The sequence below is a fragment of the Lipotes vexillifer genome, unplaced genomic scaffold, assembly GCF_000442215.2.
Source record: "Lipotes vexillifer unplaced genomic scaffold, Lipotes_vexillifer_v1.1 scaffold1347, whole genome shotgun sequence".
Classification (NCBI taxonomy): Eukaryota; Metazoa; Chordata; class Mammalia; order Artiodactyla; family Lipotidae; genus Lipotes; species Lipotes vexillifer.
The window spans coordinates 1,173,994-1,188,231 of NW_006796201.1; the positions used below are offsets into that span (position 1 = coordinate 1,173,994).

General features: G+C 38.4%; 1 protein-coding gene and 1 non-coding gene across 3 annotated transcripts in view; one reads left to right on the top strand and one right to left on the bottom strand.

Moving 5' to 3' along the window:
* The window catches only part of CNOT1 (CCR4-NOT transcription complex subunit 1), a 101,607-nt gene that overhangs the window by 65,865 nt on the left and 21,504 nt on the right, over nt 1-14,238 (bottom strand). For both annotated transcript variants that reach the window (XM_007468322.1, XM_007468321.1), the window contains exon 2: nt 6,880-7,152. In XM_007468322.1, coding sequence (XP_007468384.1) covers nt 6,880-6,981 — 102 coding nt within the window. In that variant the 5' untranslated portion in view covers nt 6,982-7,152. The remainder of the gene's footprint in view (nt 1-6,879; nt 7,153-14,238) is intronic.
* TRNAG-UCC (transfer RNA glycine (anticodon UCC)) lies at nt 10,015-10,087 on the top strand. The gene has a single exon. It is a non-coding gene; the product is annotated as a tRNA-Gly (tRNA).

Consider the following 14,238-nt stretch of genomic DNA (forward strand, 5'->3'; position numbering starts at 1 on the left):
GGAGCACGGAGTTTTAACCACTGGACCACCAGCGAAGTCGCTGTTCTTTATTCTTTGCCCTATAAAAGGTTCCTGTCTTCTGCCCATTTGCAGTTCTCTGAAGTAAGACTGTCCATTTCATGAAATGTTAAATAAAGTTTGTTTGTATCACTTAAATGGTCTTAATCATTTATTTACACGAGAGACGGTAATCTCTAAATACCATTTCCCAGTAAAATAAAACCAAGACCTCTTAGAGAAATTGCTAATTTTCCAGGTCTGAAGCAAGAAACATATGAGTCTGGAATATTTCAGTTTCCAAGTTTCTGGAATCACAACAAAGACGACGAATAAGAATACGGTCAAAAGGACTCAGAAGCCAACATGAATAAGTTTACACTGCCAAAGAGGATAATGGATGAATATCAATAATACTTTCAATGAATTCAAACACATCAAATATGTTAAAAATACATGAGTTCCTATTATTAAAAAACTCATTTATTGGTCATATTTGGAGGATGCTAGGAAACAAGTCATTTTGAAAACCGGCAAACAGAGAGAATCAAGCCCTTCCTATATAAACTGTACTTCAGGCAACCAGATAGTTACAGTTGGTAAGGGCAAGTTTCCCTTTACAGAACTATTTCAACTAATAAAAAACGCCTAACAACTAGAATGTCACCACTTTGCAATCCCTAACAAATCAATGAATCCAGGCAATGAACAAAGCCTGCTAAAAGTTAACAAAAATAGAGATGACTAGACATTGTGAACCTCCTAATAAAAGTATACACCACCACCTGTAAAACTGTCCTAAGGGAGAAAAAACCTTAATCTGATTAAGCTCCCAAATTTAATTACCAATTTACAGGAAATACAACAGTCAGAAGAACATATAAAATACCATGCTGGGAATGTAAGGGCTTCCCTGGTGGCGCAGTGGTTGGGAGTCCGCCTGCCGTTGCGGGGGACATGGGTTCGTGCCCCGGTCCGCGAGGATCCCATATGCCGCGGAGTGGCTGGGTCCGTGAGCCATGGCCGCTGAGCCTGCGCGTCCGGAGCCTGTGCTCCGCAGCGGGAGAGGCCACAATAGTGAGAGGCCCGTGTACCGCAAAAAAAAAAAAAAAAATACCATGCTGGGAAAGTAATCAGCAATATTCAGACTGTGGGTAACTACAGGACAACCTGATTTCTTTAACAAAATAACTGCAAGAAAAATAGAGGGAGAGAAAACCCACAGATTTAAACTGAAAAGAGATTTAGTAAGGGCCAATGCAACAAACAGACTGGGGAAAGGGGTGGGGGGTGGTCGTAACTCAAGTCAACTTTAAAAATTTTTTTATGAAGCAAATTGAGGAAATGTGAATGTTAACTAGATATTTGATGTTTAAGAATTATTTTGCTGGGGGATGGGGTGTGGGGGAGGATTAGGAAGTTTGGGATTAGCAGGTGCAAACTATTAAACAGAATGGATAAACAGCAACATCCTCCTATATAGTACAGGGAACTATATTCAGTGTCCTGTAATAAACCATAATGGAAAGGAATATGAAAAATATACATATGTATAACTGAATCACTCTGCTGTACACCAGAAACACATTGTAAATCAAATATACGTCAATACAATTTTTTAAAAAAGAATTACTGTGCTTTTTTTAAAAAAAGATGTGATAGGGCTTCCCTGGTGGCACAGTGGTTGAGAGTCTGCCTGCTAATGAAGGGGACATGGGTTCAAGCCCTGGTCTGGGAGGATCCCACATGCCGCGGAGCAGCTGGGCCTGTGAGCCAAGACTGCTGAGGCTGAGCCTGCGCGTCCGGAGCCTGTGCTCCGCAGCAGGAGAGGTGGCGATAGTGAGAGCCCTGCGCACCGCGATGAAGAGTGGCCCCCGCTTGCCGCAACTAGGGAAAGCCCTCGCACAGAAATGAAGACCCAACACAGCCAAAAGTAAATAAATAAATTAAAAAAAAAAAGATGTGATAACAGTATTGAGGTTAGGTTTATATAAATAGATGAAATTATAACTGGGATCTGCTTTAAAACAACTGAGGACAATGGGTTAGATGAAACAAGATTGGTCATGACTTCAAATGAAGGTAGATGATAGATTCATGGGGGTTATATTATACTACTCATGTGTGTGAGTAGCATAAATAAATTTTACTTAATTTTAATATAAATTTTACTTATTAATAAATTTTAACTTTTATTTTATATTTTTATAAATGAAATAAATTTTAAATTTTAATAAAACGTTTTAAAATTATATTTACAGAGACTATCATTTAAAGAACGGTATAAAATATTTTTATAAGCTACTTTTAATGCAAAGACAAAAATACTCAGAAGTGTTAAAAAGCTGAGTAGAAAAACCAGAGTTGATTTTATTTTTTCTATATTTTACTTACATAATTTCTTTAATAATGACAACAAATATTTTTAAAGAAAAGAACAACTATAGGAGCTACTCTCTAAAGCAGGGGTCCCCAAGCCCTGGGCCTCGAACAAGCAGCCGCACAAGCAGCCGCACAGCGGGAGGTGAGCGGTGGTGAGCAGTGGGCAAGGAGCAAAGCTTCATCTGCACTCCCCATCGCTCGCATTACCGCCTGAACCATCACCATCTCCCTCCCGCATCCCCGCCCATTTTTTCCACAAAATGATCACTGGTGCTAAAAAGGTTGGGGACGCTGCTCTAAAGAACATCATAAAATCCTGACTGAGGGGGCAAATTAAATTTTAAACTTGTTTTTTCATCTATAAAATGGTAATACTAACTAGCTCGTTGTTCATGTTTAGGGAACTCATACATCTAATAAATACAATAAACATTCCTTCTTCCTACTTGTCAGTAGGAGAAATAACAAAGGAAACACAATCCTAGCCAACCTATTAGTCTAAGCCCCAAAAAGTATGGCACTAAAATATATTAGGCATCTAAGAACTGCAATAAGCCTTTACATATCACCAAAGGAAATCAAGACAGAGTCAAGAACTAGAACCCTGCTCCCATCCCAGTTCTAAATTCCTAATCATTCTAAAAATAAAAGAGAGGGGATTATCTGCAAGGGTAGCACTGAGGACACACTTGTCTAAAGAATATCTGTAACACTGAAAACCTCAGCCATAGGCTGAAACCAAGCATTCTAACATTTACCTTCAAAATTAATTACTTATTAATTTATTCCTTCTTTCATTCCAATTGCATTTGAACACTTACTAAATGTCAGGTTTAAGAGACATAAACTAAAGGATAGTCCCACACCATGAGGTCTTGGGAGTAGGGAAGGTGATCAAACCAATTAAAATATAGTATTAAATTGACCAGATCACGTAGAACCTTGCTGGGGTAAATTCAGACAGTGCCACCATATTTCCCACTTCAAGTTAAAGTTGCAGGTGCCCCAGCAATCAGCTCCTTCAGTGTCTGTCTAAGCTGCAATCATACTACCCAAGGGAACATGCCCTCCCGAGGGAGTCCTCACACAATAACAACAGGGATATGAAGGCCTAGCCATTTGGGCCCCCTATGGGACAACTCTGATACCCATCCCAGAATTCCGCATGGAGTTGATGAAGATTTCCACTGTAGTTCTCCTTCTGTCCAATTCTGTTTCCAACCAGTCCTCCTTCTCCTACAGGTGTTGAAACCTTATAAATAACCTGCATTCCAAAATGTCTCATATCTGCTTCCAAAAGAACAGCAATAGAGGCCCAGCTTAGGAGTATGAGCTTTAAATTGAGTGGGACAGAGACACACAGAAGATTTTAAAGTGGCAAAGAGACTATTAGAGATATACATTTTAGAAAGGCCACTCTGACAAAAAGTGGAAGACGTTTTAGAGTAGGGGCTGTCAGGGCATCAAACTTGGGACTAGATGACCTCCCAATCCAGAGTCTCTAATTTCCTTCTACTTCTTTGTCTTCCGTGAACAATTACAAAGAGATTCAACATAGGAATGTTGTGGGTTCCAATCTCACATCTGCCACTTTCAGGCAGAGTACCAGTGGGCAAAAATATTTAATGTCTTTGAACCTTAGTGTAAAATGGAACAATACTACCCACTACCCATCCTGCATGACTGCGACAAAAATGTGAGAACTGACATAAAATCACATTAACAATAATGCTTGGAACACTGTAAATGCTTGAATGGTTGCTATGACGAGAGAACTGACCGTACACAGAATTACTGAACTGACAGAATGTTTAGCATTTTTCACTCAGCACTGTAAGATCAATCCATGTTGTTCCACAAAATAGTCTCACTGCTTTTTAGTATACCTTGTTGATGGACACTCAGTTGTTTCCAACTTTGGGCTATCATAATATATGTTTTTTTGATCAATGTATATATGCATTTCTGTTTGGTACACACACAGAAACAGAACTGCTGGGTCATAAGTGATATGTTCAACAACTAAAACAGCTTCTGAGATGCTAGTATCAATTTTCTTAATCTGCATGGTTATTAATAGCTATGTTCACTTTATAAAAATTCATCTGCACACTTATGATTTATGAATTGTTTGGTATATACATTTTAATTCAGTAAAAAGTTGATTAAGAGTTACTCAGTTTTCCTCAGTCTCTCCCATGTATACATGTTATTAAATCTTTGAAAAAAAAGCTCACACACACACAAAAAGAGTACGTGACACACAGCAGAAGTTTAAAGAGTAGCTGCATGAAAAACTGTTAGGTCACATTCAGACCAACACAGCTTTCAGAATGAGCCTAAGGAATTAATCCAAATAAAGGAAAAGGAGGGTAAGTCTTCACTGGCAAGGTGGTATTGGATTTGATTCTTGAAAGAACAGAATTCCAAGAAAAGCATTTAGAACTGGACTTACAGTAGGGTCCTGAAACTTTTTACTGAGGAGCTTTGACTTTGTTCGGTAGTAAGAGGACCACTGAAGGTATTAGAACAATGAACTTAAGCACTATATTTGTCAAAGCAGCATCAAATGTAATAAACTCCATAAGCATACACACCTGCTTTTTCAATGTACCAGAGAAACAGTGCTACATGTAAAGAAAAAAATCAAATAGAAATATATAATTCTAAGAATTGAGCTTTTCCATTAGAGAGCAGAGCAGAAGAGTTGCCCAAGCTTGAGTTTCTAGGAATCTATCTTACAAACATACTGACAGATATATGCATGCAAGAAATAACCTTGTAACAACACTGTCAATAGCAAAAAAAAAAAAAAAATTTACATAACCTAAATGTGCATCAATAGTGAAGTAAATTCTATGATTCACCCATACCATGGTTTACTATGCACCCTTAAAAGAATGAAGCCTTTTGTGTATGGATAAGGAATCATTTCCAGGATAAACTAGTTAACTAAACAAATTAAATAAATCAAGATGCAGAACAGCTTATACTGTATGTCACCATATGAAAAGGGATGGGAAATATTTCCCTATTTTCTATATGCAAATATCTTTGTAAGGACAGTTAAGAAATAGCTAGTATCAGTTGCCTATGGGTAGGAGAAATGGGTAGCTAGAGTAATCAGGTTAATATATTATCTATTTTTTTAAATTTATTTATTTATTTTTGGCTGCCTTGGGTCTGCTACTGCAAGTGGGCTTTCTCTAGTTGTGGCGAGCGGGGGCTACTCTTCATTGTAGTGTGCGGGCTCCTCATTGTGGTGGCTTCTCTTGTGGACCACAGGCTCTAGGCTCACAGGCTTCAGCAGTTGTGGCACGAGGGCTCAGTAGTTGTGGCTCGTGGGCTTAGTTGTTCTGCGGCATGTGGGATCTTCCTGGACCAGGGCTCGAACCCATGTCCCCTGCACTGGCCAGGGAAGTCCCACTATATTATCTATTTTAAAAATAAAATTAGGGCTTCTCTGGTGGCAGGGGGGTACTTCCCTGGTGGTCCAGTAGGTAAGAATCCACCTTCCAATGCAGGGGACACGGGTTCAATCCCTGGTCGGGGAACTAAGATCCCACATGCCCTGGGGCAATTAAGCCCACGTGCCACAACTAGAGAGCCCAAGTGCCACAACTATTGAGCCCATGTGTTCTGGAGCTGCAACTAAGACCTGACGCAGCCAAATAAATAATAAACAATTTAAAAAAGATTGTGGGGGGACAAACTGAAATTTCTCCAAAGATATACAAATAAGCACATGAAAAGATGCTCAGCATCATTAACTCTAAATCAAAACTACAATGAGAGACCAGTTCACACCCACTAGAATGTCTAAAAGCAAAGACACACAATAACAAGTATTAGTGAGGATCAAGAAAAACTAGAGCCTTCTTACACTGCTCCTAGAAGTGAAAAGTGATACAGTGTTCTGGAAAACAGTCTAGCAGTTCTTTAGAAAGTCAGAGTTACCATATGACCCAGCAATTCCATTTTTTGGTATATATCCTCAACCTTTAAAATAAACATCCACCCAAAACTTGTAAATGAATGTTGACAGCCACAATATTCACAACAGCCAAAAAGTGGAACCAAACCTAAATATCTAAATGCATGCTCCAACATGGATCAACCTTGAAAACTTATGCTAGTGAAAGAAGGCAGAAACAAAAGGCCTCATATGGTATGATTCCATTTATATGAAATGTCCAGAAAGGCAAATCCATGGAAGCACAAAGTAGGTTAGTGGTTACCAGGGGCTGGAGGGAAGAAGAAATGGAAAGCAACTGCTAATGAATTCAGGTGTTTCTTTTAGGGGTGATGAACACATTCTGGAGTTAGATGGTGACAGCTAAACAACCTTGTGAAAGCTCTCTTTTATATATTAAACTGAAATCACTTGAAATAAGGGGCAAAAGTTACTTTTCATGCAACATACCCACAAAAATTTCCAATTTTCTTTTCACTGCATACTCATTCCTTTAATGGTGCTTGTTTTCTCACTAGTTTACTTACATGCTGTATTTCCTGCTGGCTGGCTCGGTAGTTTTTCTTGGTTAAATTGTCCACCAGGTAGCTGATTTGAGACAAGGCCAGCGAGAGCGAGTCAAGATTCATTGCTGGTTGGGGCGGAAGCAGGCGGCCGAGCCCGGCGCAAAATCACCATTATTCCCCTTTAGTCACCTCAGAGGCAGGTTAATGCTTTCTTTGTAATTAGCCTATATCTGGTGTCTGTACAGTGTCTTCAGTTCTTTACCAGGGGTCTTACTCTGTTCTGAAACATGGCACCTGTTAAAAAAAAAAGATATTTTAATTAGTTAATGTTTTATTAGGGTTAAAAAGGGTTAAATAACCATCTTTCCATCTTAATACCTGAAATACCACTAAGGATCTTTTTAAAAAAGTAAGACGTCTCAACCACTATTGATGAAAGATGCCAAGTTTTAAAAATTAGGTAGGGCTGGTATAAAAAAGAAAAAACCACACCCACCCACCCACCAAAAAGTTGTCATTTTAGCAAGACGTCCTATAATATTTGAGGTTTCTACTCTATCAATTTCAATGATAATTTATACTATTCCCTTTAGAAGCCACAGAAAGGTACTTAAGTAAAATTAGGGTCTGTGGAAAGAAACACTCATCTGACATGTTCAATCCCTCTTCTCACACTATCTACAACTTATTTATAAGATCCCATTTATTCACCTTACAACTTATGTATTGCTTCAGAATCAGACAATAGTTTGGTCTTTAAGTTTTATCTTAGGATATATGTTATAGGTATTTGAACAGCTAGCTTAAAAGTAAGTTAAGGGCCTCAGAACCCAAATTCCTTCCTGCACTAGGAAAATTTAGAAAGGGAAGCTCGAAGCAGCAATATAGCTAAAATGACAGGATGCTTATCATTTTAATTCCAACAACCTGCTGAGTCAGAGGAACATTCTGTATCACAACACAAAAAAACAAACAAAAAACACCACAAGTTTTTTTAAGAATTCACCAAGTACCACTGCTGAAACAAAAATCTTTGAATCCAAGGAGCTAAGCTTGTCCACAGCTTCATGATCTGAAATCTGCTCATACTTTCATTACTATCAGAACTTACTATGTAAGGTAAAGAAAATTCATGAAGATTAAAAGGCCCTTGGTAAGAGCATTTAAGCCTTTATCTTTAATAACTTATTAACAATGTAGAAAAACTACACTGTCCCTACATTTTTGTTCTGTTTTGTTCATACAAAGCAAAGATTCTACCTATGTTATCCTTTTCCACATCCTCCTTAAAAAAAAAAAGAGTAAGAGAACCTTGGGAATGTGGCAAGGTATTTTTGTTTATTCTAAAGTAATAACATATGAGAAGTTAAAGATAAATTGTGTTTATATCTATCCATTATATGTAACTAAACTTGCTTGCTATAAATTCTTAGAGCAAGTTGTTCCTTCATATTACGATGACAGCATATTTTCTGTATCAGACTATCAAAAATCCAAGTCTGAGAACACACCATAAAACAGAGGACTTATCAGATTGTTAACATTATTAACTGGCACCATCTTTTCTGAAACTCAAAGTGGCAATATTGTAAAAAGTGTTTCTTACACTAACCCTGAACCTAAATTCCACAATTAAGACTGTATCCCTCCATGTATATTGCCTCAAGAACTCAAAGGAAACAGAGGTTTTGACTGAAATACTGTGTATCATAGCAAAAAGAAAGTGCAGCAAAAAGTAACTGCTTAAATAAATTATGGTATATCTAAACAAGGCAGTTGTTAAAAAGAATGAAGCAAAACTGTGCAGGAAAGATACTCATTAAGACAAAAAAAAAAAAGGACACAGATAAGAATTCCCTGGGGGTCCAGTGGTGAGGACTTGGCCTTCTCACTGAGTGGCCCCAGGTTCAATCCCTGGCCAGGAAACTAAAGATCCTGCAAGTTGCATGGTGCGGCCAAAAAACTAAACTAAAACTAAAACAATAAAATAAAATGTTCATTCTTAGTGCCAAATATAATTCAAAGTATTTTTAATTTTTACAAGTTGCATTCAGCTAAAACTGTACTATTCAAAGTATATTATTCACATGAACAGTAGTTACTTTACACTATATTACACACATCTAATAATTATTATTCACAATTACATACAAAAAGGCACAAAAAGGCAGTAGATGATAAGTTTGCAAGACATAAAGTTTCTCCTTGCTCAGAATTTGTATCACAAATGCTGACACAGAGGGACAACAGAATCACTTTATCATGAAATAGATGTGATCATAGCCTATTTTAATTACTTTTTTACCTATGGTACAGCACAAATCCAGCAAAACAAGTGTTGAACGACCTTCCAAGAAAATGAATTCCTGATACTTTGGCACTTCAACTTTATCTTCTCTTCTGATATGAGCCCCATGACAAGGGTTACAACTTCTCCATGTTAACATCTAAAGGCTGTGAAGGAGGGAATTCCCTGGTGGTCCAGTGGTTAGGACGTAGCGCTTTTGCTGCCAGGACCTGGGTTCAATCCCTGGTTGGGCAGCTAAGATCCCACAAGCCTCGAGGCATGGCCAAAAAAAAAAAAAAAGACTGCGAAGGATAAAAATACTAGTGTAACACAAATTTCAACAAGCCAATCGTCATTACATGAGCAAGTTAATGCATTAAACTAATGACCAATTTTGAACCATCACCTTATGAGATCTATTAGTAGGATGACAACATAATTTATTAACCAAACTAGGACGCTTCTGAAAATAAAGAGGGTACCATTAACAATTTACACCAAGACAACAGGTATAAACTAGGACATGTGATCACCTTAACCATCCAGAAGCCTCAGACAAGCTGATCCCTCCCTCCAAGATACACTTTTGTTACTTTGTTTCTAAAATGCCATTTCACTGGTCTCTTGTTCTCAGTCTCCTTTACCGGCCCTTCCTTTTTTGACCTCACAGTATTGGAGTCCTTGGACTTCTCTATATTCATTTTCTTGATATACTTCAGTCTTATGGCTTTCAAAACCACCTATAGCAATAACTCCTATAAGTTCTATCTCCAACCCAAATTTCTCACGATGTCTATAAATATATTATTTAATTTCCTAATGACATCTCAAATATTGTACAACATGTTCAAAACTGAACTCCTGGGACTTCCCTGGTGGTCCAGTGGTTAAGATTCTGCACTTCCAATGCAGGGGGCTCGGGTTCGATTCCTGGTCAGGGAACCAAGATCCCACATGCTGCGTGGCACAGTCCAAAAAAAAAAAAAGCTCTTGATCTTCACACCCTGCCCCCCATAATGTTCCACCCCGTACGTGTTTACCCCATCTCAGTTGATACCAACTCTGTCCTTAAAGTTACTCAGGCCAAATTCTTAGACTTCCCACTCCCCGTAATCAATCTGTCAAAAAATTCTTTTGGCTCTACCTATAAAATATACACAGGGGGCTTCCCTGGTGGCGCAGTGGTTGAGAATCTGCCTGCCAATGCAGGGGACACAGGTTCGAGCCCTGGTCTGGGAAGATCCCACATGCCGCAGAGCAACTAGGCCCGTGAGCCACAACTACTGAGCCTGCGTGTCTGGAGCCTGTGCCCCGCAACAAGAGAGGCCGCAATAGTGAGAGGCCCGCGCACCGCGATGAAGAGTGGCCCCTGCTTGCCACAACTAGAGAAAGCCCTCGCACAGAAACGAAGACCCAACACAGCCAAAAATAAATTAATTAAAAATATATATATACACAGAATCCAGTCATTTCTCACCATAGCTATGATAACAAAGCACCATCATTTCTCACTTGGATTACTGTTAACTTCCTAACTACTCTCCCTGCTTCCACCCTTGCTCCCTACAAGTCTATTCTCAACACAACAGCCAAAGAAAAAGACTTTTCAAATATTAAAAACTCAGGGCTTCCCTGGTGATGAAGTGGTTGAGAAACCGCCTGTCAGTGCAGGGGACACAGGTTCGATCCCTGGTCCGGGAAGATCCCGTATGCCGCAGAGCAACTAAGCCTCTGTGCCACAACTACTGAGCCTGCACTCTAGAGCCCGCGAGCCACAACTACTGAGCCCACATGCCACAACTACTGAAGCCCGAGCGCCTAGAGCCCGTGCTCCACAACAAGAGAAGCCACCAGAATGAGAAGCCCACAAAACCTCAACGAAGAGTAGGCCCTGCTCGCTGCAACCAGAGAAAAACCCACGCGCAGCAATGAAGACCCAACGCAGCCAGAAACAATAAATAAATAAAATAAATAAATTTATATATAAAAAAAAAACCTCAGATAGGTCATCCTGTGCTCAAAATCCTCCACTGACTCAGAATGGAAGCCTGAACCCTTATAATGGCCTATGAACGAACACAGCTTGATGGAACCTAGCCACCGGTACTCTTCTGGCCTTCCTCTTCTTCACTCCCCCTTGCTCAATTCCCTTTAGCTACAATGGCCTCCTTGCTGCTTCTCCAGCACACTCTCACCTTAGATGCCTCTGCCTGGAATCCTCTTCTTCCAGATACCCAGATGGCTAACTACCTCACTTCTTCAAGTCTACACAAATGTCACCTTCTCAGTGAGGATCACCCTGACCACAAAATTGCAACCCCCCCTTTTTTCCATATTACATCACCAAACATGGGTAACATTTATATTTGCCCATCTCCTCATATGTAAATTCCATGAAGGCAGTGATAATTGTCTATTGTCCACCAACTTATTACAAGCACTACATAGTAGGAGCTCACTACATATTTGAAGAACTGTAAACTGAAACTTAGGATTTTGCAACCTGTATTTTGACTCTACCAAAAGGCATGGAAACCCACTGAAATTTTCCTAGTTAGAAATAACAATCACATGAGAGTAAATAACAGATGATTTTTAATTTAACTGCCTCAGTAGCATACACTATCAAGTTGTTAAGACCCTTCCAAGTAACCTTTAGCATCATAATGTGTATATATAAATTGAGTCACAATGTTTTATAGAACATGTTTATTGAAATATGTTAAATGCAAAGCTATAAAGTGACTATTCAACAGCTTTCCACTAAAATGCTTAGATGTTAAATTCTTTCAAGATCACTAAATTTGAGATTCCAAGATATTCCTTAACTGTAAGGAGTTTGTGGCCCAGGAGCATTCTATTTGTATATGCAGTGCCTAGTATTGGTCTCCATAATACACCAGGGACTTAGGGACTTTAAATAATTATTAATTTCCTATCAAGGCAAAGTCTTAAGGAACAGTTCAAAAACAGCTACCACTTCAATAGGCCTCCTTATCTTCATTATTAAAACTGTACACAGGCATAGTCTTCCAAAACCCCAAAGGACTTGTTATCACAGAGCTGGGATTTCAACAGTGGAAACAATAATAGCAACAATCTTGCAACAAAAACACTAAATCCTTCCAAGCAGTAATTCTACTACTGTTATTCCCCCCAGCATTTCTCAATTTAACACTATGAATGAAAGGGCACTGACATTTGACAGCAATATACTATAAGACAGCTGTTACCTGAACAGTGGTAACAAAAAATCTCCCAAAGATATGGTTGTATAAAAAGTAAAACAGCAATTCTGGAAGACTGTTTAAATGTGTTCTCAGTATTTTTCCTAATATTTAAAATTTTAGAAACAATCTAAATATCCATCAGTGAAGGATTATCTACCTACGTGCAATGGAATCCCACCCAACATGTGATAGACATTTAAAACGTAGTTTTGCTGTAAACGTTCACTACACACTGGAAAATGAAAGAAAGCTTATAAAATGGTATGTAGACGTCCAACTTATGTAAAATTACTTCACATTTTAACTGGAGAACAGTACACAGTATTACAAATTGTTTCCTAAACATCCAATCTAAGGAATACGAAGCAGTTGTGGTTTATAGCTAATCCTCTAAGTGTTATGTAAAAGAATACCCATGACACTGACTGAAAAGCTGCAGGACTCTGAACAGCATGATCCCATCCCATAAACACATCCATGTTAACATGTGCAGAAAAAATAAGCTCTAGGTTAACAGAGATTACAGAGAGGATTTCACTTAAAATTCCATTTTTACAGAAGTCCAAGAAATCTATACACTTCATACATATAACACATGCACAATGTTATTCACTGCAGCAATATTTATCACAGCAAAGGAATGGCCATGAGTTGGTAACTGGTGAATAAACATCTTGGACTATGTACAAAGTAGTCTACTCTTTGTTTAAGCTTTAATTTCTATATATATGCTACTTTTTATTTTGTATATATGCATACATATGTGTAGTTGCTTTTTTGCAAAAAATACACAGGAAAGATCAGACATAAACTAATAAAAAGTTACCTATATTGGAGTGGGTGAGAATGGGGTAGAAGACACAGAAATCAGAACAAAAATTCACAGATTGTATCTTTTATATGGTTTTGACTTTTGAACCATATTTACGTTTGAAATTTAATTAAATAAGATAAAAACTAATATCAAGCACAAAGAATGAACTGGAATATCAAGCTGATAACAAAGAACACAGTGAAAATGAATATTTCAAATAACTACTGAACACACAGTATCTGAACATCCTTGATGTACAGTGGGATATATTTTTAAGGACAGAGAAAATTCAAAGAAATGTGACTCGATAAGCTTACTGTTAGCAATAATACTTCATTGCAATTTTAAGTTACTTTTATATATTACTGGATACAGCAAATAAATAGGAATCCAAATTCAGTGCAGATCAATGTAGTAAAGATGAAACTTTAAAAAACCTGAAATGTTTTATTCAAAATAGAAGTATCAACAGGAACTCATTTTAAAAATTTCCTAATTGAGTCTAATAAAACATAATAGATTGTACAATGAAAACTACAAAACTGTTTAAAAAAATCAATAGAAAGATGACAGAACAGGGGACTTTCCCTGGTGGTGCAGTGGTTAAGAATCTGCCTGCCAGTGCAGGGGCCACGGGTTCAAGCCCCTGTCCAGGAAGATCCCACATGCCGCGGAGCAACTAAGCCCGTGTGCCACAACTACTGAGCCCATGTGCCACAACTACTGAAGCCCGCACACCTAGAGCCTGTGCTCTGCAACAGGAGAAGCCACCGCAATGAGAAGCCTGCGCACCACAACGAAGAGTAGCCCCTGCTCACCACAACTAGAGATAGCCTGTGTGCAGCAACCAAGATCCAACGCAGCCAAAAATAAATAAATAAACTTAAAAAAAAAAAAAGATGACAGGAACAAATGGAAGGACATTCCATGTTCATGCATTGAAAGAGTTAATATTGTTAAAATGTCCCTGCTATCCAAAGCCATCTATAGATTCAACACAATCCTTATCAAAATTCCAATGGCATTTTCCATAGGGGGAAAAAAAAATC